At 40.4% G+C, this 25,174-nt stretch overlaps 1 protein-coding gene across 1 annotated transcript in view; it reads left to right on the top strand.

The window, feature by feature from the left end:
- Nucleotides 1–25,174, top strand: part of LOC128014363 (beta-2-syntrophin-like) — a 39,412-nt gene that overhangs the window by 9,337 nt on the left and 4,901 nt on the right. Inside the window, exons 2-6 of the mRNA XM_052597932.1 lie at nt 1,343–1,544; nt 6,396–6,603; nt 9,992–10,134; nt 10,214–10,410; nt 18,643–18,821. Coding sequence (XP_052453892.1) covers nt 1,343–1,544; nt 6,396–6,603; nt 9,992–10,134; nt 10,214–10,410; nt 18,643–18,821 — 929 coding nt within the window. The remainder of the gene's footprint in view (nt 1–1,342; nt 1,545–6,395; nt 6,604–9,991; nt 10,135–10,213; nt 10,411–18,642; nt 18,822–25,174) is intronic.

Here is a 25,174-nt window from a genome sequence, read left to right as displayed (position 1 = left end):
CATCTTTTTCAATCCTATCCCATTATCATTTATAGCACAATTGTTTATACACTTATTTATTTGACTACATTTTTTTTTTTTTTGTCTGTGTGTTGGTGTCTCTGTGTACTGGAAGCTTATGTCACTAAAACAAATTCCTTGTATACGCAAACATACTTGGCAATAAAGCTCTTTCTGATTCTGATTCTGAGATTAAAAAAGCAGTCATCAGTGAAATGTTATGAACACAGCAGAAGGGATTTGTTGTACTGCTCTGGTATTGTGGTAAAAATGAATTTTAGCCATTGGTTCTTCTGATTTTCATTCTTTGGCAGTGAAAATAAAACAAACTTGCCTTTACAATTAAAAACACACTGACTCCTCGACATGATGCTATCACACCAACCAGAGCGTCTGTGTGTGGGGGGGGGGCAGGTCAGAGTTCCGTTTCTCCCAAGACGGTAGGTGGAGATTATTATGCAAAGTGTTCCTAGTGACGTACATAGAGATGGGCAAAATATTTGAAATCTATAACTGTCACGATCATTACATGAACTTTTGTAGAGGGCACTCCAGTCAGGACAATTCCACACTCACCACCAGATGTCACTCGGACTCTAGCACCTCTTATCTGTTGCACCACACCCTAACTACATTTCCCATGAGTCTCTGCATCACAATCACCCTGCCACACCTGCACATCATTCCTCAGTCAATCTCCTTGCCACACCTGCACCTCATTTACACGCACATATAAGCAGCACACTCACTCTCACTCTCTGCGAAGTCTTGATTTGCTGTGTAAGACCGTATTCGGCCTTCGGTCCAGTGTTTCATTTTGTTCGGCTTCAGCCAAGAGTTTTCACTTCAGTGCATCCCTAGTATTCCTCTTGAATGCAGTTATTTATTTTTGTCTTGTTGGCACCCAAGCAATCACAATTTACATTCATCTGTCCAAACTGAATTCCTCAGCCAAGCCAAGTGTGTTTCTACTCAAGCATGTTATCAGTAAGGAACAGTGTGCCGTTGTTGTTTGTAAGGATGAGGACACACTTGGCTAAATGTTTCAGATGTTCATGACAGTATAAAGGAAACATCTAAATATGGTTTAAGAATTCAAATGTTTTATTTAGGTCCTAGACTTCAAACTGGTTTTGGATCTTCATGTTCAGTGTTAAGCGGTCCATTGCCTGCAAGCACACACAGTCCTGCGAAACATCATCAAAACATTAGACTGGACCTAAAGCTCAGAGTCTTAGCCTCTTTTGGCCAAACACACACACACTGATCCTCATGTGTAATGTTTTGTATTTTTATGTTTCTGATATTGAATACTCAGTTAGGCTGTATGTGTTGTGTGCAGTGAAGTACATCAGGGAGGTGTCTCCGCTCTTTAAGAAGTCCACTGTGAGCGCCGATCTGCCTTGGGATGGGCGTCTTCAGTCCCCAAACCTCAGCAGCAGCGACGAGTCGGCCAAGAGCAGTGTAAGTCGTGACAGGAAGGTCATCCCGCTCAAAATGAGCTTCATCAGCCGAAACCTCACCATGCCTGACCTGGAAAACAGGTGCGTGTGTGTTTGTGTGTGAGATCTCAGAAGTAGCCAGAAACTGTATTTTGCTAATGAGGTTGACTATCTTTCTGCTTTGAAGACAAAAGCAACATTTGGATTTGTATCTCATAGAAACATGTCAAGCTCCCTAAAATCAACACTTGCTGTGAATTATTAATTTAGCATATATTAACTAACATAATGAAATCATGATATTACATGAATGACAGTAGTGCTGTCAAACGATTAAGCCTGATCAATCGTATCCAAAATAAAAATTTTTTTTCCATAATATATGTATGTGTATGATGTATATTTATTATCTAATTATAAATACACTCTTTCATGTATATATTTTTGTAAATATTTACATTTACATTACATTTAGCTGATGCTTTTATCCAAAGCGACTTACAATTGCTATCTATGTCAGAGGCCGCACACCTCTGGAGCAACTAAGGGTTAAGTGTCTTGCTCAGGGACACATTGGTGTCTCACAGTGGATTCGAACTGTCGTGGCTTAATGGTTAGAGGGTTGCACTCCCAATCGAAGGGTTGTGAGTTCTAGTCTAGGGCCGGACGGAATTGTGGGTGGGGGGAGTGCATGTACAGTTCTCTCTCCACCTTCAATACCACGACTTGGGTGCCCTTGAGCAAGGCATCGAACCCCCAACTGCTCCCCGGGCGCCGCAGCATAAATGGCTGCCCACTGCTCCGAGTGTGTGTTCACTGTGTGTGTGTGTGTGTGTGTGTTCACTGCTCTGTGTGTGTATAGTTTGGATGGGTTAAATGCAGAGCACAAATTCTGAGTATGGGTCACCATACTTGGCTGAATGTCACTTCACTTTCACTTTCACCCAGGTCTCTCAAACCAAAGGCATGTGTCTTATCCACTGCGCTAACATCACCCAAATATTTACATGCATGCATTTACATTAATATAATTTAAGAATCTGAATCAGAAAGAGCTTTATTGCATTTGTTTTAGTGACATAAGCTTCCAGTAAACAGAGACAACAACACAGAAAAAAAAGAGATTTACAAATTGGCAAATAAATAAGTGTATTTATACACAATATTATTGTTTATAAACAATTGTGCTATAAATGATAATGGAATAGGATTGATTGAGATGCAGGAATGTTCTAGGATGGAGGGTTAACAAATAAATATAAGTATATTGCACGTTTATAAGCATAAGTAGGGAACATTTAACTGTTCATGAGGTAGATTGCCTGGGGGAAGAAACTGTTCTTGTGCCTTGCTGTTCTGGTGTTTGCGGCTCTGAGGCGACGACCAGATGGCAAAAGTTCAAAGATGGGGTGACTTGGATGTGAGGGATCCAGAGTGATTTTCTGAGCCCTTTTCCTCACTCTGGATGTATACAGTTCTTGAAGGGTGGGCAGAGGAGCACCAATAATCCTTTCGGCAGTCCGAACAGTTCTCTGTAGTCTTCTGATGTCTGATTTTGTTGCTGAACCAAACCAGACAGTTATTGAAGTACACAGTGCAGACTCAATGACGGCTGAGTAGAACTGTTTCAGCAGCTCCTGTGGCAGGTTAAACTTCCTGTTTACCAGTTTTTCAAACGACTTCATGACGATAGACGTTAGAGCCACAGGTCTGTATTCGTTAAGTCCTGTTATCTTGGGTTTCTTTGGAATGGGGATTATGGTGGAGTGTTTGAAGCAGGAAGGTACTTCACACAACTCCAGGGATCTGTTGAAGATCTGTGAAAGGATGGGGGCCAGCTGGTCAGCACAGATTTTCAGACAGGCTGGTGTAACACCATCTGGGCCTGGTGCTTTTCTTCTTTTGTTCTTATTGAAAACCTGGCGCACATCATCTTCACAGATTTGAAGAGCAGGAGGTGTGGTGAGGGGGATTGCAGAATGTGTTAATGGTTGTTTAGGGAGATGGTCAGAATGGGTGTTGGGGGTTTCAAATCTGCAATAATCAATCAATCAATCACCTTTATTTATGCACTGCTTTAAACAAAATACATTGCGTCAAAGCAACTGAACAACATTCATTATGAAAAAAACAGTGTGTCAATAATGCAAAATGATAGTTAAAGGCAGTTCATCATTGAATTCAGTGATGTCATCATCTCTGTTCAGTTAAATAGTGTCTGTGCATTTATTTGCAATCAAGTAAACGATATCGCTGTAGATGAAGTGACCCCAACTAAGCAAGCCAGAGGCGACAGCGGCAAGGAACCGAAACTCCATCGGTGACCTAATGGAGAAAAAAACCTTGGGAGAAACCAGGCTCAGTTGGGGGGCCAGTTCTCCTCTGACCAGACGAAACTAGCAGTTCAATTCCAGGCTGCAGCAAAGTCAGATTGTGCAGAAGAATCATCTGTTTCCTGTGGTCTTGTCCTGGTGGTCCTCTGAGACAAGGTCTTTACAGGGGATCTGTATCTGGGGCTCTAGTTGTCCTGGTCCCCGCTGTCTTTCAGGGCAGTAGAGGTCCTTTCTAGGTGCTGATCCACCATCTGGTCTGGATACGTACTGGATCCGGGTGACTGTAGTGACCCTCTGATCTGGATACAGACTGGATCTGGTGGCTACGGTGACCTCGGAACAAGAGAGAAACAGACTAATATTAGCGTAGATGCCATTCTTCTAATGATGTAGCAAGTACATCGGGTGTTATGGGAAGTGTTTCCGGTTCCGGTTTACCTAATTAATGCAGCCTAAAAATCCTTCAACGGATTTGGATATTAAAAGCATATTAGTACATTATGTGTAAACCAGGTTAAAGAGATGGGTCTTTAATCTAGATTTAAACTGCAAGAGTGTGTCTGCCTCCCGAACAATGTTAGGTAGGTTATTCCAGGGTTTAGGCGTCAAATAGGAAAAGGATCTGCTGCCCACAGTTGATTTTGATATTCTAGGTATTATCAAATTGCCTGAGTTTTGAGAATGTAGCGGACGTAGAGGATTATGATGTAAAAGGAGCTCATTCAAATACTGAGGTGCTAAACCATTCAGGGCTTTATAAGTAATAAGCAATATTTTAAAATCTATACGATAAAATAACACTCATTCAGGTCGTTAGCTAATCGTTGATTAGCCTCAGTGCAAGGGGATGGTGTCTTGTAGTTCGTGATGGCTCTCAGTCCTCTCCAAACTGAAGTTGAGTCGTTGGAAGTCAACTGGTTTTCCAACTTTTTAGTGTAGGTCTTTTTAGCCGCTCTAATCTCTTTGTTCAGTGTGTTCCTGGCCTGATTGAACAAGACCCTGTCACCATTTCTGTAGGCATCCTCTTTGGCCTGACGAAGATGTCTGAGTTTTACTGTAAACCATGGCTTATCATTGTTGAATGTTAAATAAGTCCTTGTAGGAATGCATATATCCTCACAGAAACTAATATAGGATGTTACGGTCTCTGTGAGTTCGTCCAGATCGGTGGTAGCAGCTTCAAAAACACTCCAATCAGTGAGGTCAAAACAAGATTGTAAATCCTGCTCTGCTTCATTAGTACATCTTTTTACAGTCCTTACTACAGGTTTAGCTGATTTTAGTTTCTGCCTGTAGGACGGTATAAGATGAACCAGACAGTGATCAGAACGTCCCAAAGCTGCTCGTGGAACAGAGTGAAATGCATCTTTTATTGTGGTGTAGCAGTGATCCAATACATTACTGTCTCTGGTGGGACATGTAACATGCTGTCTGTATTTTGGCAGTACACGGGAGAGATTGGCTTTATTAAAATCCCCAAGAATGATTAAAGCAGAGTCCGGGTGTTGTTGTTCTGTGTCTGTGATCTGATCAGCGAGTTTCTGTAAAGCTGAGCTCACATGCGCTTGCGGATGGATGTAAACACTAACCAGAATGAACGAGTGAAACTCCCGCGGCGAATAGAACGGCTTGCAGTTGACAAACTGCATTTCTAGATCAGGACAGCACATCTTCTTTAACACAGTTACATCTGTACACCACCGTTCATTGATGTAAAAGCATGTCCCGCCACCGCGCGATTTCCCTGTTGATTCTGATTCGCGATCTGCTCTAAACAGCTGAAAGCCCGGCAGATGGAGCGCGCTGTCCGGTATGGCTTCATTCAGCCAGGTTTTGGTGAAACACAGAGCAGCAGAGTGAGAGAAATCCTTATTTGTCCGAGAGAGCAGAAGGAGTTCGTCTGTTTTGTTGGGTAGAGAGCGGAGATTTGCCAGATGGATGCTAGGCCGCGCAATCCGCGCTTCCTGAGTCTGACGAGCGCTCCCGCTCGCTTCCCCCGTCTGCGCGTCCTGAAGCGTTTGATCAGCTCCTCCGATAACAATGTTCAGTAAAACGTCTGTATAATAGAAATCCAGAAAAATATCCTGTGGTGTGTTCTGCCGAATGCTCAGCAGTTCATCCCTGGTGAAACTGATCGTGTTTGTTAAACGAAAAACGAACAAAAACAGTACAAACACTGGAGAGCCAATCATTGAAGCAGCCATGTGCGGCGCCATCTTGATAAAAAGGTTTATATATAAAATAAATTTTATATATAAACCTAACATTTTTCTTAAAAATATACATGAATGTGTGTATTTATATATACATAATAAATATACGCAGTATACCCATATATTATGTAAACAAAAACTGTTATTTTGGATGCGATTTATCGTTTGACTGCACTAAATGAAAGTACCTGCCAATTAAAAAAGAACTTGGACATAAATGAACAGAAATGCTTTACTTTATGCAATTACTTAAAAAGTAGTGCTAGTATTCTGTTTTAAATTAAAGAAGTAACATCAACCTTTCGCAAATTACTTTGAAGAAATACTGATTATGTGGCGTGCTACTTGTAAGATTTAAGTGCAGCGCTGGGATGGGGATGTTTTCATGGATGTTGTGTTTGTTTCAGGCTGCTGGAGCTTCACTCTCCGGACGGACAGCACACTGTGGTGCTGCGGTGTAAAGATGGGGCCTCCACTCACTCCTGGTTCACAGCCATTCACACAAATATTGCTGCCCTATTGCCACAGATGATGGACCACATCAACTCTTTCTTGAGCAACCCCAGCGGCAACACACACTGCACAGTCAAACACATCGGGTGGTTGGCAGAGCTGGTATCTCTCTCTCTCTCACACACACACACACACACACACACACACACACACACAGACACAGTGGTATTTGCACTCTGAGGTCAATCATGACATGTAGTTCTCAAAACATGCATGAAGTAAAAGTGTCATTTTATAAAACAAGTTCCTTTTTGTGACCCTTATTAACACCTGCAGAATAACTGATGTAAACTGTTAAAGGGGTAATATGATGCTTTTTTAAAGATCATTATTTAGGGGTGTGCCGGTTTCAGAATTGGTGATGACGGTTATGACGTGAGTCAAATGTGACGGTTCATAACATAACCGGCGGATAGCGTGTTTCATATTGTCTCGCCACCATGCTAGTGGATCTGCCGTAGAGTCAATTGGTTGATCTTGGAGATAGCGGGTTAACTCCGTTTCAGCGCGCGCTCTGATCGGTAAAGGGGCAGAGATTTCAGACCTCCGTTTATTAAGGAGGTCTGTCACAAAACTCATCATCCGCGCCAAAGTTTTTTGAGCAAATTCAAAGCCGCACCTGCGCGCCATCCGCTGATTGTTTTGCGGTCTATGCTTTGCTGATGCGAGCCAAAAAAAAAAAAAAAAAAAAAAGCCATTGTCTGTTCTAGAAAGGATGCAGCAAAGATATTTAATGCTAGAGTATGAGGCATAGGCCTACGCTGAGTTTCATTTACGATGAGATGTGCTCTAGTTCACAGTGCAGTGCAAGTGAACGCGGCGCGCTGGTGCTTCCATGTCACGGTTATCATTGTCTGCTATATTTGCTTTTTATTTATTAAAATACATGCAATTGGTTGATGAAACATCTATTAAAATTAAGATAAAATTTGTTCAAAATGAAATTCGTTTTTAAGAAAGGTTTTCTACAAAGCAAAATTTAATGAAGTGGTAAATATCATGTCTGACGATTTACAAAACTTCATTAAGTGGTAAAAACCATGTCTCCCGATATATTGCGCATCTGATGATCCTATCTAAAAAATGAAAATAATTTTTGATAAAAAATGTTTGTAAAAAATATTTTAGTGACACGGTTTTGGCGGTTATAAAGTTCTAATGACGGTGTTCAACTATAACCGCCGGTCTCACGGTTATATACTAACCGTCACACCCCTATCATTATTTGGTGTAACAGTATATATTGACATGCTCTAATGTTAAAAAAACTTTTTCAAATACTGTACATTATTTTAGGCCCTCTATACCTTGCCTCTCTTAAACGTGTCGTTTTCTACAAAGTCCCTCCTGACTCCTGTCTGCTCTGATTGGCCGACTGACCCAGTGCATTGTGATTGGCCAAACACTGCAAGCACTCGTCAGAAATGTAACGCCCCTTTCCATTATTGCGAGCTTCATCTTTCATAATAAATGTAAAGACAAATAATAATGTCCTTAGTTTTACCATCAGTTCAAGACTGAAAGAGGTACTGAGTCGTGTGACAGACACAGTGATGAAGCTCATATGTGTTTGCAGAACACAAGACACGGACGGTTAAGAAAGCTCATTCAATCTTAAACTATCTTAAAGATTGCTAAATGCATCTACTTTCAGAAGGTCAAATGAAGGGCTTTAGCTTTCTTCTAGATAGACACACATCTCCCTGACATGACTGCTTCAACACTTTCTGTGTTACTGAAACCACAACTTCTTTCTTTGTGTGAACATTAGGGCGGCATTACGGAAATATTTCCACGTAGTGACATATAGATGTGGGGGCGTGTTTGAATGAGCTGTTTTGGCGTGGCAGAGTGTTAACTTTGATTAAGATTTTCTCTATCTTTGGATTTGAGACTTTAGTCTTTGCAACTTCACAGATCTTCTTCATTCACCAAGAGCTTGAAACACTTCAGAGAGAAAGGAAAAATTGAAATCACATAAAAAATAAATCAAAACTATATTATAGGCTAATTCAAAGTAAATCATACCAGCATTCAGTCTCTTTATATATTCTTATAGTTTCTATTAAATATTCTTTATATTATAAAAGAAATACATAAAATATATTCTGTATATAAACACACATAAAATGCAGTGAAATGCAATATTGTCACTTAACACTAGGGTTGAAAGTGTTGATTTCCCAACTTAAATCAATCTTCATTGTAATGAACTGATAGGAATCAGTCTTTTATTCTATGCTGTGTTTTGTTGATGTGTGAATAAAACTTCAAGTCTTATCTGTAAAGCTTTGCACTTTATGTAAACAAAGTCTCAGCTTTCAGATTTTTTAGTAAATTTTATAATGAAATTTAAATAAATGAAAAAAAAAAAAAAAAAACTTTAGTTTGCAGTGTTTCGATAAATGTATGTGCTACAATTATATTTTTTACCTGTTAGTGATGTCTTAATTATTATATTATTCTCACTGTTATATAATGTTAACCTTTTCTATTATTATCCATTCATTTCAATATCTCCCGATACGATAATGTCACAATATGAAGTCCACAATATGTTTATTGCATATTTTAAAAAAAGAGACAAATGAAGAATTTTTTGCACATTTTAAAGTTAAATTATTTGATGTATTGCACTTTTATAAAGAACTCCAATAATATCCCAATGATGGTAATAGCCATATATTGTAAAATAGTTGCAATGCAAAATAAATGAAAAGGAGTATTTCATAGGTGTTTGATATTTGCTTTACACTACAGTAGGCAAATAGCAATACTTCTTTAATGTCTTTAATGTTTTCAACTGTTAATCATTTTGAAACGTGAAGCAAGACTTTCAAAATCACTCGAATTAAGATCATAATAAAAACATTTTAAAGCACAGCCATCACAGAATCAGACTTTAGCACCGCCTTTTACTTTGAAAACGCTCTGAAGTAAAAAAAAAAAATAAACCATAAGATATAGTTTAAAAGCTATAATACCTTTTTTGAAATCAAATCTTTGCATAGCTATGACCGGAAACACTGGCATCAAACAAAACAATGGGGAAAAAATAAAACAATTGATCTTAAAAAAATAAATAAAGCATGCACATAAACACAAATTGAAATATAAAACAGTTATAGAATAAGTATGTGTCCTATTCTGTGTCCTAAACTCCTGAAACAAAAGTGTCTCATATTTTAAAGCAGTCAATGTTATTTATGAAAGAAACTAATTAAATCTGTGTATGTGTGAAAATATTCAGATGTAACCTTCTTTGTAATTAACATTTTCATGAGCAACTGCAATTTAATTATACATTTTTCTCAGTAACTGTAAAAGATTACAATTGCATTTATTTTAGTTACATGTGACTACCGGTAGTTACTTCATACACTGTTCGCAGAGAGCTGTTTTATAATATAGATAGTTTACAGCATTAGTTGAGAGATATTTGTCCTTTGGCATTGTAAGTGTATCGTCTGGCTGCGGTGTCTGTGTGCAGCTGGAGCTGGACGGTGGGCGGCATCAGTACAGACGAGTGGTCATGGCGCTCACAGAGAAAGACCTCCTGCTGTTCCAGTCAGTGCCCTGGACACATGAGAGCTGGACCTCTCCTCTCCTGACGCACCCGCTGCTCGCTACACGGTCAGTCCTTACTCTAGCAAAGCCTCATGTGCTGTCAGAGTCACAGCTGGATGAACTCTGTGTTGGTCTCTGTCTGCAGGCTGGTCCACTCGGGCAGCGTCCGCAGCTCTCCGGCTCTGGGTGGAGATCTGGTGTTCGCCACACGAACAGGCACCGGCCGAGGCATCGAGTCTCATGTGTTTCGTGTGGAGACACACTGGGATCTGTCCACATGGACACGTGTGCTGGTGCAGGGCGGACACCTGGCTGCTGAGCTCATCAAAGAGGTTTCCATAGGTGTGTGTGAATATATGAAGAAAATAATCTACCCTTCGCATTAATACACCTGTCTTAAAAACATTGGCAGACGTGGCCGTAAAGTCAATCTATAGTCCTGTGTGCTTGAGTAGTTTTAAAGTCCTATCTTTTTTCTAAATGCATTTATCTTATTGTGAACAATACATGTTTTTCATGTTTATACCTCGTATTTTTTTTATTTATTTTTTATCTCTGGTCACACATGCAGGACTTCTGCAATAATTTAGTCTGCTTAAATCCGACCCTGCAAGCTTTCAATGAAATACAGAACATATATATATATATATATATATATATATATATATATATATATATATATATAAATATAAATGAACGCAAGCTACTCCGAGATGCTATTTCTTAACTTAAAATAGATTTAAAGGAAAATTCTAGGTTCAGTATATGTTAAGCATTTTTATTATATATTTGTGATGCAACCAAGAAAAATATTCTACAGCTTTCCACAGAAATAGTTAATAATTTTTCTTTTTTATGTTAAAAAGCATTTTTTATGCATCGTAGCTACTGTGGAAATAGCTAGACTTTTTATTTTTTCTTTAAAAAAAAGGAGGGACAAGGCAAAATAAATGTTTGTGGCAATCAACATTATGCTCACAAATACTAGTCAAGGCAACGAGTGCACGAGTTCAAGTTGAACTTGTTGAACCTGGAATATTCCTTTAATTACTACTGTGGGTAAACTGTCAAGTCAAGTAACCTTTATTTATATATCGCTTTAAACAAAATACATTGCGTCAAAGCAACTGAACAACATTCATTATGAAAAAAAACAGTGTGTCAATAATGCAAAATGATAGTTAAAGGCAGTTCATCATTGAATTCAGTGATGTCATCTCTGTTCAGTTTAAATAGTGTATGTCCATTTAATTGCAATCAAGTCAACGATATCGCTGTAGATGAAGTGACCCCAACTAAGCAAGCCAGAGGCAACAGCAGCAAGGAACCGAAACTCCATCGCTGACCGAATGGAGAAAAAAACCTTGGGAGAAAGCAGGTTCAGTTGGGGTGCCAGTGCTCCTCTGACCAGACGAAACCAGTAGTTCAATTCCAGGCTGCAGCAAAGACAGATTGTGCAGAAGAATCATCTTTTTCCTGTGGTCTTGTCCTGGTGGTCCTCTGAGACAAGGTCTTTACGGGGGATCTGTATCTGGGGCTTTAGTTGTCCTGGTCTCCGCTGTCTTTCAGGGCAGTAGAGGTCCTTTCCAGGTGCTGATCTACCATCTGGTCTGGATACGTACTGGATCCGGGTGACTGCAGTGACCCTCTGAACTGGTTACAGACTGGATCTGGTTGCTATGGTGACCTCGGAATAAGAGAGAAACAGACTAATATTAGCGTAGATGCCATTCTTCTAATGATGTAGCAAGTACATCGGGTGTTATGGGAAGTGTTCCCGGTTCCGGTTTACCTAATTAATGCAGCCTAAAAATCCTTTAACGGATTTGGATATTAAAAGCATATTAGTATGTTATGTGTAAGCCAGGTTAAAGAGATGGGTCTTTAATCTAGATTTAAACTGCAAGAGTGTGTCTGCCTCCCGAACAATGTTAGGTAGGTTATTCCAGAGTTTAGGCGCCAAATAGGAAAAGTATCTGCCGCCTGCAGTTGATTTTGATATTCTAGGTATTATCAAATTGCCTGAGTTTTGAGAACGTAGCGGACGTAGAGGATTATAATGTAAAAGGAGCTCATTCAAATACTGAGGTGCCAAACCATTCAGGGCTTTAGAAGTAATACGCAAAATTTTAAAATCTGTACAATGTTTGATAGGGAGCCAGTGCAGTGTGGACAGGACCAGGCAAATATGGTCATACTTCCTGGTTCTAGTAAGAACTCTTGCTGCTGCATTTTGGACTAGCTGTAGTTTGTTTACTAAGCGTGCAGAACAACCACCCAATGAAGCATTACAATAATCTTAACCTTGAGGTCATAAATGCATGGATTAACATTTCTGCATTTGACATTGAGAGCATAGGCCGTAATTTAGATATATTTTTGAGATGGAAAAATGCAGTTTTACAAATGCTAGAAATGTGGCTTTCTAAGGAAAGATTGTGATCAAATAGCACACCTAGGTTCCTAACTGATGACGAAGAATTGACAGAGCAACCATGAAGTCTTGTTTTTTCAGAATTTAGCAGTAAGAAATTATTCGTCATTCAGTTTTTTATATTGACTATGCATTTCATTAGTTTTTCAAATTGGTGTGTTTCACCAGGCTGCGAAGAAATATAGAGCTGAGTATCATCAGCATAATAGTGAAAGCTAACACCATGTTTCCTGATGATATCTCCCAAGGGTAACATATAAGCGTGAAGAGTAGCGGCCCTAGTACTGAGCCTTGAGGTACTCCATACTGCACTTGTGTTCGATATGATACATCTTCATTCACCTCTACGAACTGATGGCGATCATATAAGCACAATTTAAACCATGCTAATGCACTTCCATTAATGCCAACAAAGTGTTCTAGTCTATTCAAAAGAATGTGGTGGTCAATTGTGTCAAACGCAGCACTAAAATCCCATAACTAAAGAACTAATAGAGAGATACAACCACGATCAGATGATAAGAGCAGGTCATTTGTAACTAAAGAGAGCAGTCTCAGTACTAAATGATACGGTCTAAATCCTGACTGGAAATCCTCACATATACCATTTTTCTCTAAGAAGGAATATAATTGGATATAATATTGGACAGAAAAGGGAGATTCGAGATTTGTCTACAATTATCTAGTTCTTTGGGGTCAAGTTGTGGTTTTTTGATGAGAGGCTTAATAACAGCCAGTTTGAAGGTTTTATGGACATATCCTAATGACAATGAGGAATTAATAAAAGTCAGAAGAGGATCTATGACTTCTGGAAGCACCTCTTTTAGGAGCTTAGATGGTATAGGGTCTAACATACATGTTGCTGGTACATTCTTCCTCTCCTATAGTAGAGAATGGGTGGAACTGTTCCTCAGGGGGTCTAAAGAGCACTGTCTGATGCAATACTGTAGTTGACAGCTGAATGGTTAAAATTTTATCTCTAATAGTATCCATTTTAGAAGTAGTTCATAAAGTCATAACTGCTGTGATGTTGGGAAATGTCAACACTTGTTGATGCTTTATTTTTCGTTAATTTAGCCACTGTATTGAATAAATATCTGGTGTTATGTTTGTTTTCTTCTAAAAGAGAAGAAAAGTAATCAGATCTAGCAGTTTTTAATTCTTTTCTGTAGGATAGGTTACTTTCCCGCCAAGCAATAGGAAATACCTGTAGTTTTGTTTTCCTCCAGCTGCGCTCCATTTTTCGGGCTGCTCTCTTTAGTGTGCGCGTATGCTCATTATACCATGGTGTCATACTGGTTTCCTTAACCTTCCTTAAGCGTAAAGACAACTGTATTTAAAGTGCTAGAAAAGAGAGAGTCCATAGTTTTTGTTACATCAAGTTATTCTGAGGTTTTGGATATGCTAAGGATTTGGATACATCAGGAAGATAACTTAAAAAAAAAACAGTCTTTTGTGGAAGTTATGGTTCTTCCATACTTTTAACAAGAAGTAGAATTTACAATTTTGGCTATATGAAGTTTGCACAAAACCAAATAGTGATCTGAGATATTATCACTTGGCTGCGTAATTTCAACACTATCAATATCAATTCCATGTGACAGTATTAAATCTAGAGTATGATTTTGACAATGAGTAGGTCCTGAAACATGTTGTCTAACCCCAATACAGTCCCTCCAGAAAAACGTGATTATGTGATCACCTGATTTAATGCATAATCAGCCAAAGGCCGCACATTTATGCGGGGATTGCATTTTTTCAAATACGCCACTCTTTTGCAGCATAAATTGCCGATTTCAGAAAGCAAAATATGCGGGGCTAGCCTGATTTCATAATCCCTGTATTTTCATTGCAAAAACTCACATATATATTAGCAGAAAGTTGAAAAATGTTGTGTTTACTTCACACAAGTAAAAAGCGCCATTTTCCCCCTATTGCCATGGGAACCTTATGAAGTGACGTAATTACGTGACATGAACATCATCTGCAAACCCCGCGGTGAAACTTGAAGCGCGCAAATCATTCTTATTTGTCAACCAAAATATGCGCAAAAGAACGCGCGAAGCAGTTTCCCGATTTGTTACATGACAGTGGAGCCAAATTATATTACGAGGACTTGCGAAAACTGCGGTTTGATGAAATAGAGGAAAAAAGGTGATTCCCCCAACACCCCCTTCTCACTAGGCTACTAACACTGTTGTAGTTTCATTCAGAAGTTGATGCAACTTTACAGTTGTAAGATTGCACTTTTTTGTTACAGAACAGTACCAAAAACTTCTGTAATTATATTAGTGGTATGTAAAATAATTTACATTGCAGTAAGAGATTGCAACTTAAATATTCTGTGATTTAGTATGCTCGCTTATCATAGGAAGTAATAAGAAATTAGTCTTAACATTAAGATAGTAGCCTAGTGAGAAAAAGGTGTTGGGAATCAAATTTTTTTCTCTTTTTCATCAAACCGCAGTTTTTCACATAAAATTGCAAAAATATCCCGCATATTCCATCGCATTTTTAAAGAAAACGTGCGCAAAATCAAGGATTTTTCCCTGCAACAATCACAAAACAAAATCTGCATTTTTCTGGAGGGACTGCCAATAGAGTTCAGAATGTCTATAAATGCTAATAGCAATGCATCTTTTCATTTTCAACATGGATATTAAAGTCACCAACAATTAAAACTTTATCTGCAGCCAGAACTAACTCATATGTAAAATCACCAAACTCTTTAATAAAGTCTGTATGGTGCCCTGGTGGCCTGTATACAGTAGCCAGTAAAAACATAACAGGGGATTTATCATTAACATTTGTTTCTATGGATAATGTTATATGAAGCGCCATTACTTCAAACGAGTTATACTTGAAGCCTGCCCTCTGAGAAATCCTGAAAACGTTGTTATAAATTGAGGCAACACCTCCCCCTTTGCCTTTTAGATGAGGCTCGTGTTTATAACAGTAATCTTGGGGGGTGGACTCATTTAAAATAATGTAATCATAAGGTTTTAGCAAGGTTTCTGTCAAACAGAGCACATCTAGATTATGATCAGTGATCATATTATTTACAAAAAGGGTTTTCGTAGAAAGGGATCTGATATTCAATAAGCCAAGCTTTATCATTTGTTTATCCGTATTGCATCTGTTTTTTATTTGTTGAACCTCAATTAAATTGTTCATCTTAACTTTGTTTGGACATTTTTGAATTTTCTAGTTCGGGGGACAGACATAGCCTCTATAGTGTGATATATAGGTGAAAGAGTCTCTATGTGCTGAGAATTAACTGACCTCTGTGACGGGAGGCAGCTAGCAGACGCTCGATTTAGCCAGTCTGTCTGCTTCCTGACCTGGGCCCCAGTTAGTCAAGTATAATCACTAAGACTATTTGCCATATTTCTAGAGAGAAGAGCGGTGCCACCCCAGGAGGGATGAAGACCATCTCTTCTCAACAGGTCAGGTCTGCCCCAAAAGCTCGTCCAATTGTCTATGAAACCTATGTTATTCTGTGGGCACCACTTAGACATCCAGCCACTGAGTGATGACAATCTGCTATTCATCTCATCACCACGGTAAGCAGGGATGGGACCAGAGCATATTACAGTCTGACATCGTGCTTGCAAGTTCACACACCTCTTTAATGTTATTTCTACTGATCTCCGACTGGCGAAGTCGAACATCATTAGCGCCGGCATGAATAACAATCTTACTGTATTTACGTTTAGCATTAGCCAGTACTTTTAAATTTGCCAAGATGTCAGGCGCTCTGGCTCCGAGTAAACATTTGACTATGGTGGCTGGTGTCTCTATATTCACGTTCTGTAAAATAGAATCACCAATAACTAGAGCACTTTCATCAGGTTTCTCAGTGGGTGCATAACTGAGTGGGGAGAACCTGTTTAATATTTTGATCGGAACAGAAGAGCGGTGTTTTGACCCATGACTACGCTGCCTCGCAATGTCAGCCCTCGTACACAAATGAACATGTACAAAACCTATAAGTGGTGATGATTAAATCTTAGTAATGTAACATAATATTTTGCAATGTTTCTTAATAGTTGATGGTAACTAAAGACTGAAAAGCACCATATCAAGCTAACTGCAATAAAATGAGTCTGTTTTATTAAAGGTACCATAGAATGCATTGATACAATATTTTTAATTGTTTTCTGATGTTCCCAGAGTGTGTATGTGAAGTTTTATCTCTAAATACCCCACAGATATTTATGCAAATTTCACCAGGGGTATCCTACTGAAACCGTGTGAAAGAATGTGATTTTTACCAGGGGATCTCCCTCAAACCTTGATTGGGCTAGTTTTGAGTAGTGATTGGGCGGGTTTTGTTGTGAAAATCTGGTAACTCTGGTGGAGCTTCAAGAGCTCACTCTTGTGGGCAACTGGTATTAGTGTTTAACTAGTGGTGACCGTGTTACTGACTTCACATCGCTTCCAAGAGCAATTTTTAACTACCGCACTCCTATTCACAATCACGGTAGCATGCGAATGCAGCATTAGTGAAAACAGGCAGAAACAATGGTAGCTTTAGCAACATTAGCCTTACAGAGAGCCAGGAGGCTCTTTTGGAAGACAAAATAGGATGCGTGATGCTTACTTTGCCTGTAGTCAGGATGTTTGCGCTCAAAGCGTTGGTTTCGATCCCTCTTTCAGAAGCAGTCTTTGCACACTCCAGCACTGAACTGACCCTCGTTTATGAAATTTAAAATGGTAGCACAAATTAATAGGACTTTTTTTTTTTTTTTGAGACATTTCCTTCAAAAATGAAAGTTAACCACCGTATCCTCAGTGGCCTATTAATGGCCAGTGGTCTATCCAGCAGCTACAGCAAGAGAACAGTAATGATGGACCACTGCTTCTCACTTAGGGCTGTGTATATGCTAATAGAGCAGAGAGCAACACAAATGGGCGGGACTTTCACCGACTATGTCTTCTGAAACCGCTTGTGTGGAGAAACGGTTTATGATTTTATTTGGTGACACAATAAGTGAGTGGATTTTTACCATTATAGGCTGGTTGTTTTCACACACTGCGGCCACTCCTTATAAAAGTCCATTTTATGGCACCTTTAAATCTCGCTGCTGTGTAATTTGTCAATTTCTGTAAAGGGTTAGTTCATCCAAAAATGAAAATGATGTCATTTAATTGCTCAACCTCATCTCGTTCCAAACCTGTAAGACCTATGTTCATCTTCAGACACAAATTAAGTTATTTCTGATGAAATCTGAGAGCTCTTTGACCCATAGACAGCAGAGATCCTTACATGAACAACGTACCGAAACATAACGAGGAGATCGTTAAAATAATTAATGTGACATTAGTGGTTCAGCCGTAATTTTACGAGAATACTTTTTGTGCACAAAGAAAACTAAAATAACAATTTTATTCAAAAAATAAAAAAGGTTGTCTCCTCCGTGTCACCCTATATCATATTGAACCACTGATGTCACATGGATTATTTTAAGGATCTCCTTGATCTGTTTCTGTGTGTTGATCGTGTAAGGATCCTTGCTCTCTATGGAGTGTCAGAGAGCTCTCATGTCAATTAATGACTGAATTTTCATTTTTGGGTGAACTAACCCTTTAAGATAAGATAAACATCAGCTAGAATGCTTTGTAACATTACACTTTATTCCAGTTCTTGTAAGATTAATATCCATTTAACGCGTTCTCATCCCAAGGCCTCATATACTGACACTTTTGATATTACGTCAACATCCTATGCACATGGCACCCCTCTAGCGTCAATATTAGACGCAGATTATGGGTTAAGGTTGGGGTTAGACCGCTAGGGGCCTTGTGGCCCATATTTATCTATGTCTAATATTGACGCTATAGGGTGCCATGTGCGTAGGATGTTGACGAAATGTTAAAAATGTCAGTATATGACGCCTTGGGATGAGAATGGCCTGTATCCATTACATTTGTAAAGCTTACCATAGGTGCGACTGTGGGGAAAAAAAAGCTGGACTGAAAAATTGATTTTCCCCTGTGTGGAGTGTAACAATAGCTGGCAGTAGGAAATGTTGGAAATATTGAGTGCTTTCCTTCCTGAGTTCCAGCCAGCAAAGAAAACATAAGATGAGTTGAATTCAGCTTCTGTTGGTTGACGTCTGTGTGTCTGCGCTCCTCAGGCTGTGTGTTGAACAGACAGGATGTGCGTCTGATCCTGCACTATGACAGAGGGTTCACTGTGAAGCGGGAATCTGCCGAATCCGTGCTCTTCCACTTCCCATACGAGCGGCTCAAGATGTCTGCAGACGATGGAGTCAGGAACCTCTACCTGGACTTTGGTGCTCCAGAGGGAGAGATGGTATGAGACACGTGATGATGGGATGACCTAAACATACAGTTCTGCAGGCCTCAATGAATGGAAATCTGTTGGTCCTGATGTTATAACACTTTCACTCATTAACGCCTCCATAATTCTGTTATTTTATCATTTTATCATTATTTTATTATCGGTTTATAGCTTCTTTTTTTTTTTGTCCGTGTAGTCTCTAAAAATGTATGTAATCTAGAGTGACTAGAAATGTTATGTAATCACTGGTCAAAATTTGTAGGATCCACCTTTTTCCTACGCCTTATGACACTTATGGGAGTAATTTCCATTTACACTGTAAATGCCCTAGTGAAAAACGAATATACTTCTATTTGAAATACATTTATTTCATGCTACATTTACTACAAATACATTTTCATATGTATGTACTAGGGGTGGGCGATATCTCGATATTTAAAATATATCGAGATATTTTTTAAACACGATATGGATTTTGACATATCGTATATATCGATATATTGTTTATATTCTGATTCTGCCACTTTGCTTGTTTGCCTTCCCTGTGCTGTGCTCGCCCCCGCTCGCTCGCCCCCCGCCTCCTTGCTTTTGTCCCCTCTCACCTCGCGTGTAGAGAACTAGTCAAAAAAAAAAATTATATGGAGATACTTCAGTTTTAAGGCGTAGGGCGAACGGCAGGCAGATGTCTACTGTAGGGCCCAATGAAACGCGGACGGAATCGCGGAATCCAGTCATAAAAATGGAATTTACAGTTTAACGCGGAATGTCACGGAATTGGTCAAATTTTTTTTTGCACTTACATCAAATCGCGAAATGGACTAATATCTGCAAATATTAACCCGGAAAAGTCTATTTAAATATGAATCCTGCATGTTCTGCGTGTCTGTGTCAACGAATGGAGCAGAAGCGAGTCTTCATTCATTAAACACGGAAGCTCGCATAACGCTCGCGCTGATTACATTGTCTTTCCTCTCTCTAAATAAAGACGTGAACACATGAGGAACATCTCCAGAACTGCACTGAGAGTCACTTCATGAGCATCTGACCGTTTGATTTGAGTAAGACTAGCTCATATCACATCATAGACTGTGGTATCACATACACAGAACTGTAAAGGTAAACCCGTCAAAATAAAAGTATTTGACAGAAATCTATTACTATTGTACAGCAGAATGTAGATAGCCCACTACTACTACTATTAAAATGAAATGAACATAATTTTATAAGGAATAATCACACAACATTTCTCCCATGTTTTATTTTTAATAGTAAATCCCCTTTAAATAATTAAAAGATAAATTAAATGAATGTTTTATGCCTTCATTTGATAATCAGTAAAATGTAAATACACAGAATTTCTGAAGGGAAAAAAACATTTCACATAAGCCTATTTTAAGAATTGTTTTTAACTAATTAAGTTGTTTTTATGCATTTATGCACACAGAATTAGGTAACAATAAAACATATGGTGAAGAAAAAAATAAAATGTTTCATAGGCCCCTTAACATGTAATATTTGCCATATTTGTTTTTGCAGTAGTTTTTTGGGGGTTATTTTTCCTGTAAAGATATCGAGATATATATCGTATATCGAGATATAGCAAAATATATCGAGATATATTTTTTGCTCCATATCGCCCAGCCCTAGTATGTACTTAATAAAATGCCCTGCAATTGTACTTTTAGTATACTGAACTGTTATTTTTCAAGTCTGCTTTAATAGTGCGGAAGTATTGCTGAAGTCCAATTAAAGACCCATTTCTTAAATAGAAGATTTAGGCTACCCATTTCAACCTGTTTTTAATTTTTAATTGCCATAAGCAGAACACTTGAAACATTTTCTTAAACTCACAACAAACAATTCATCTTACTCAGGAGGATCTTAAGTTACAATGGAGTATATACATAAGAAATTCATTATTCATATTCAGTAAATATTGTATTCTGTAAAATATACGTGTTCACTTTTGAATGACGTGACAAACTTACGCATTTTTATTTATTTTCAGTTCCACCGTTACAAAAACAGAGCTATAAACACAATAAATGCACATGGAACATACTGACATCTTCAACATTCGGCTTAATTAAAATATTATAATAGATCAGCGTGTTCACCTCGGTTAGAAACCCATCTTTTATTATTTTTCTTTTTTATATCTATAACAAATAATGACTTAAACATAATATTCTTAACAATGAGCTAAAATAGAATTAATAATTATAATGCTCCCGGTCTTTAGTTACGAAAACGGACAACGAAGCACAAATTACAACGAAGGACACAAGACAAATACAGACACAAAACAATCGTATAAATCATATTGACTGCTTCCAAGAAAAAGATTAAGATTTACAATATTAGCTAGCATATCCTACTTTTTTATTTAGCTCTACATAAATACATGTTGACATTCTTAGCCTAATGAATAGTTAAAATCCAACTGATAATTCACATTTCTCCAGATCAGTTACAAAAACGGAGCTTAATTACAAGTAATTCACATAAAGCACATTGACAGCGTCTATAGGAAATAGACATGGAGATTATGGACACACACTGAGCTAGAAGTTGGTTAATAGTGCATATCTGGGTAAGCGCCTATGGGTAAAAGTATGTATTATTAAAGTAAAATAACCTATAAACAGCACGTTCTATATTTGTGTGTGAATGAAAAGACATTATAGGAGCAGTTTTTGTTGTTTACCATTTAAACTCGAATCCCCGTTTAAACAAACTTTCAAGACTTCAAAACATCCAAGTTTATAACGGACCAACCTCTAAAAACTAATGTATAGTTGTCTTTGTAAAGAAACCTGTAGTTCTCTTTCAGTACTTCACTCGTACTGCGTCGAAGACGCATATGGGAAAAACTCCTTTTTTCTCCTGAACTGAAGCCTTATTCAATCAACAGCCATTGGATCGTGCAGTGTTATTAAGACAAACCAATGACTTGGCAGCGGTGCTGCACGAACCTATGGCAGCGAAGTCCGCCAAAGCCCGCCGAAATGGGCGGAGAATCTGGCTATATATTGCCCGCTTCGCCACAGGAATTCAGATTTCTTCTCCTCCACGACGACGTCACATCGCTTCGCTGATCTCCGCTGAACTGCTCACTGTTGACACGCCTCTCACTGGAACGTGACTGCCGGTCCCCGCTGCAGATTCATCGCTTCCCTGCAGCCATCCGGCGAGAGCGAGAGAGAGAGAGAGATTTAAAAGAGCCTTTCTACGGCGTTGTTGCAAATGCCGTCTCGTCCTTGCAGCTCGTGCAGAGCCCCTCTGCACGCTGATGATGGGCACAGCGAGTGTGTCTTGTACTTGGGGAAACCCCACGGTGACACAGCACTCGCGGGGAATTTATGTTCTCATTGCGAGAACATGAATATCGCCTCTGCGCTCGCGAATCGCTTTCTTTTCAGAGAGCGATCTCGCTCCTCGTGCCCTCCCGTTTTCTTCCTCCCGCAAGCCGGCGAGGAAGAAAAGGCGGGTCAGAGGATTAAAGCAGCAGGATGAGAACAAGCTCACGCCGTCTCAGCCCCCGCATGCCTCGTTTTCTCCGCCCAGAGGGGATTCCCCAGTCCTCTTTGTACAGCCAGACCAGTGTCCCTCAGCTGCCACGAGTGATCTGGTTTTGTTTGGAGGGACTGAGGAGGAACTGCTAGAACTGTCTCGCCACGGCCGGACCACTCCCCAAACTGCCCCGTGTGTTCTACCGTCCATCTCCAGATGTCGACGAAGTTGTTCTTGCTGCAAACAATGGGCCCTTTTCAGTGCCCAGACAGCAAAACGCTGTTATAGTGCAAAAAATAAAAAACACACTCCTTCACAAAAAGAGCAGTTTTCATCACATAACACTCACAGCGGACAAAGACTCGAGTTAATACAACCTCTGTCCATCCGGGCCTCACAATGGCAAGCCATTCCCGGGGTATCAGATTGGGTCATGGGAATAATAAAACACGACTATTCCCTTCAGTTCTCACGACGACCACCACCCTTTCGTGGGATGGTCACCACTTCGGTGCACAACGAGAACGCTCACGTTCTTCGTGCTGAAGTGGAAAATCTGCTGGTGAAGGGAGCTATAGAAATCGTTCCCCCAGCACGCCGCGACTCAGGGTTTTACAGCCGTTACTTCCTAGTTCCCTAAAAGGATGGCGGGCTGTGCCCCATCCTCGATTTAAGACATCTGAACCGTGCCCTCATGAGACGGCACTTCAGAAAGATCACGTTGAAACAAATCCTCTCACAAATACGCTCAGGGGATGGGTTCTTTTCGCTGGATCTGAAAGACGCTTACTTTCACATCCAGATAAGCCCCCCCGTCACAGGCCGTTCTTGAGATTTGCCTTAGAGGGCGTGGCTTACCAATACAAGGTCCTCCCCTTTGGGCTGTCTCTGGCGCCTCGCACGTTTACAAAGTGCATGGATGCGGCTCTCTCCCCTCTCAGGCAGAAGGGAATCAGCATTCTCAATTACCTCGACGACTGGCTAGTTCTAGCTCAGTCAGAGGGGGAGGCATTGGGTTACAGAACTGTGCTCCCCAGCCATCTGGAATGCCTGGGGCTCAGGGTGAATTTTGCCAAGAGCTCGCTGTCCCCCAGCCAAGGGATATCGTTTCTGGGAACAGTGTTAGACTCAGTGACTATGAGGGCAACAATGGTGAAGGAGCGCGCTGTGGCTCTACAGCGACTTGCGGCCTCTTTCAAAATAGGTGCTTCTTATGGCAGCAGCATCGCCGGTGCTGGAGCTCGGGCTGCTATGTATGCGCCCCCTCCAATATTGGCTGAAACCGCGTGTTCTACCTCATGCATGGTGTCACGGACGCCTGAATATCAAGGTGAGTCAGGACTGTATTTCGGCCCTGACCCCTTGGAGGAACATGCAATGGTTGGAACGGGGTGCTCCACTTGGTATAGTTTGCAGAAGGAAAGTGATCTCCACAGATGCGTCCAACAAGGGTTTCACAGGCTGGAGCTCCGTCTACACGATGCCTCTATGCCACCAAATGGTCTGTGTTCTCCACATGGTGCTCAGACCATGGTGAAAACCCGACCTCCTGTGACGTATCAGTGATATTGTCATTTTTGAAAGAGCTCTTGGAGAAGGGACGATCCCCCTCCACGCTCAAGGTCTACGTAGCAACTATAGCGGCATCACACGCCCTTATAGCAGGCCAGTCGGTGGGCAGAAACGACTTAGTCGTCCAATTTATGAGAGGTGCCAGAAGGCTTCATCCACCTTGCCCTCCCACCGTCCCTTCATAGGACCTGCCCACGGTACTGAGAGCCCTAAAGGGGGCCCCCTTTGAACCGCTACAGTCTATAGGCCTTCAGGCCCTGTCGCTAAAAACTGCTCTGCTGTTGGCACTAGCGTCTGTTAAGCATGTGGGCGATTTGCATGCAAGCCCTAATTGCTTAGAATTCGGGCCTAACGACTCGAGGGTCGTCCTGAAACCAAGGCATGGCTATGTGCCAAAGGTGCTCTCCACACCTTTTAGAGCACAAGTGGTCACTCTCTCTGCATTACAAAACACAGAGGATGAGCCAGGGCTGAATCTGCTCTGCCCAGTGAGGGCTCTAAAAGTCTACATAGAGCGTTCTGCGCCAATAAGGCGATCAGAGCAGCTCTTCATATGCTTTAGAAACCGCACCAAAGGGTTACTGGTCTCAAAGCAAAGGCTTTCAAGGTGGAGTGGTGTGACTATGGCAGAAATTTGTGCGGCGGCTGGTTGAAACTCGCCGTCCACCTTTGCTAGATTTTATAATCTAGACGTCCCGGCGCTTCATGCTAGGGTACTTCCTGTGTGAAGGTCACCTTTTTTGTTCCTCATTTGCATGCTCTTGGCCATTCTTTGCCCAAGACTCAAACTCTACTCGTATGCACTCGGGATGAACACGGGATGATCAGGCTAGGCCAGACGTAACCTCATTGAGATTATTCTGCTCCTAGTTGCTATTGTCATATCTTGGTTTCGCAGATCAGGTATGATTGCATTGGTCGTCCTCCCTTCTTAGCATGGCGTGATTGAACTGGGTTCCCATATGCGTCTTCGATTCAGTACGAGTGAAGTATTGAAAGGGAACGTACTCTGTTACTAACGTAACCTCGGTTCCCTGAAATACGGGAACGAGTACTGCGTTCCTTGCCATGCTAAAAAGGCTGCACAACTCAGTCGTCGCTTCATTCGAAGTAACCTGAATTCCTGTGGCGAAGCGGGCAATATATAGCCAGATTCTCCGCCCATTTCGGCGGGCTTTGGCGGGCTTCGCTGCCATAGGTTCGTGCAGCACCGCTGCCAAGCCATTGGTTTGTTTTAATAACACTGCACGATCCAATGGCTGTGCAGTTTCACTGCGTGA

The sequence above is a fragment of the Carassius gibelio genome, chromosome B25, assembly GCF_023724105.1.
Source record: "Carassius gibelio isolate Cgi1373 ecotype wild population from Czech Republic chromosome B25, carGib1.2-hapl.c, whole genome shotgun sequence".
NCBI classification, from domain to species: Eukaryota; Metazoa; Chordata; class Actinopteri; order Cypriniformes; family Cyprinidae; genus Carassius; species Carassius gibelio.
The sequence above is the reverse complement of the archived record's forward strand: the minus strand, read 5'-3'. Positions and strand labels throughout refer to the sequence as shown.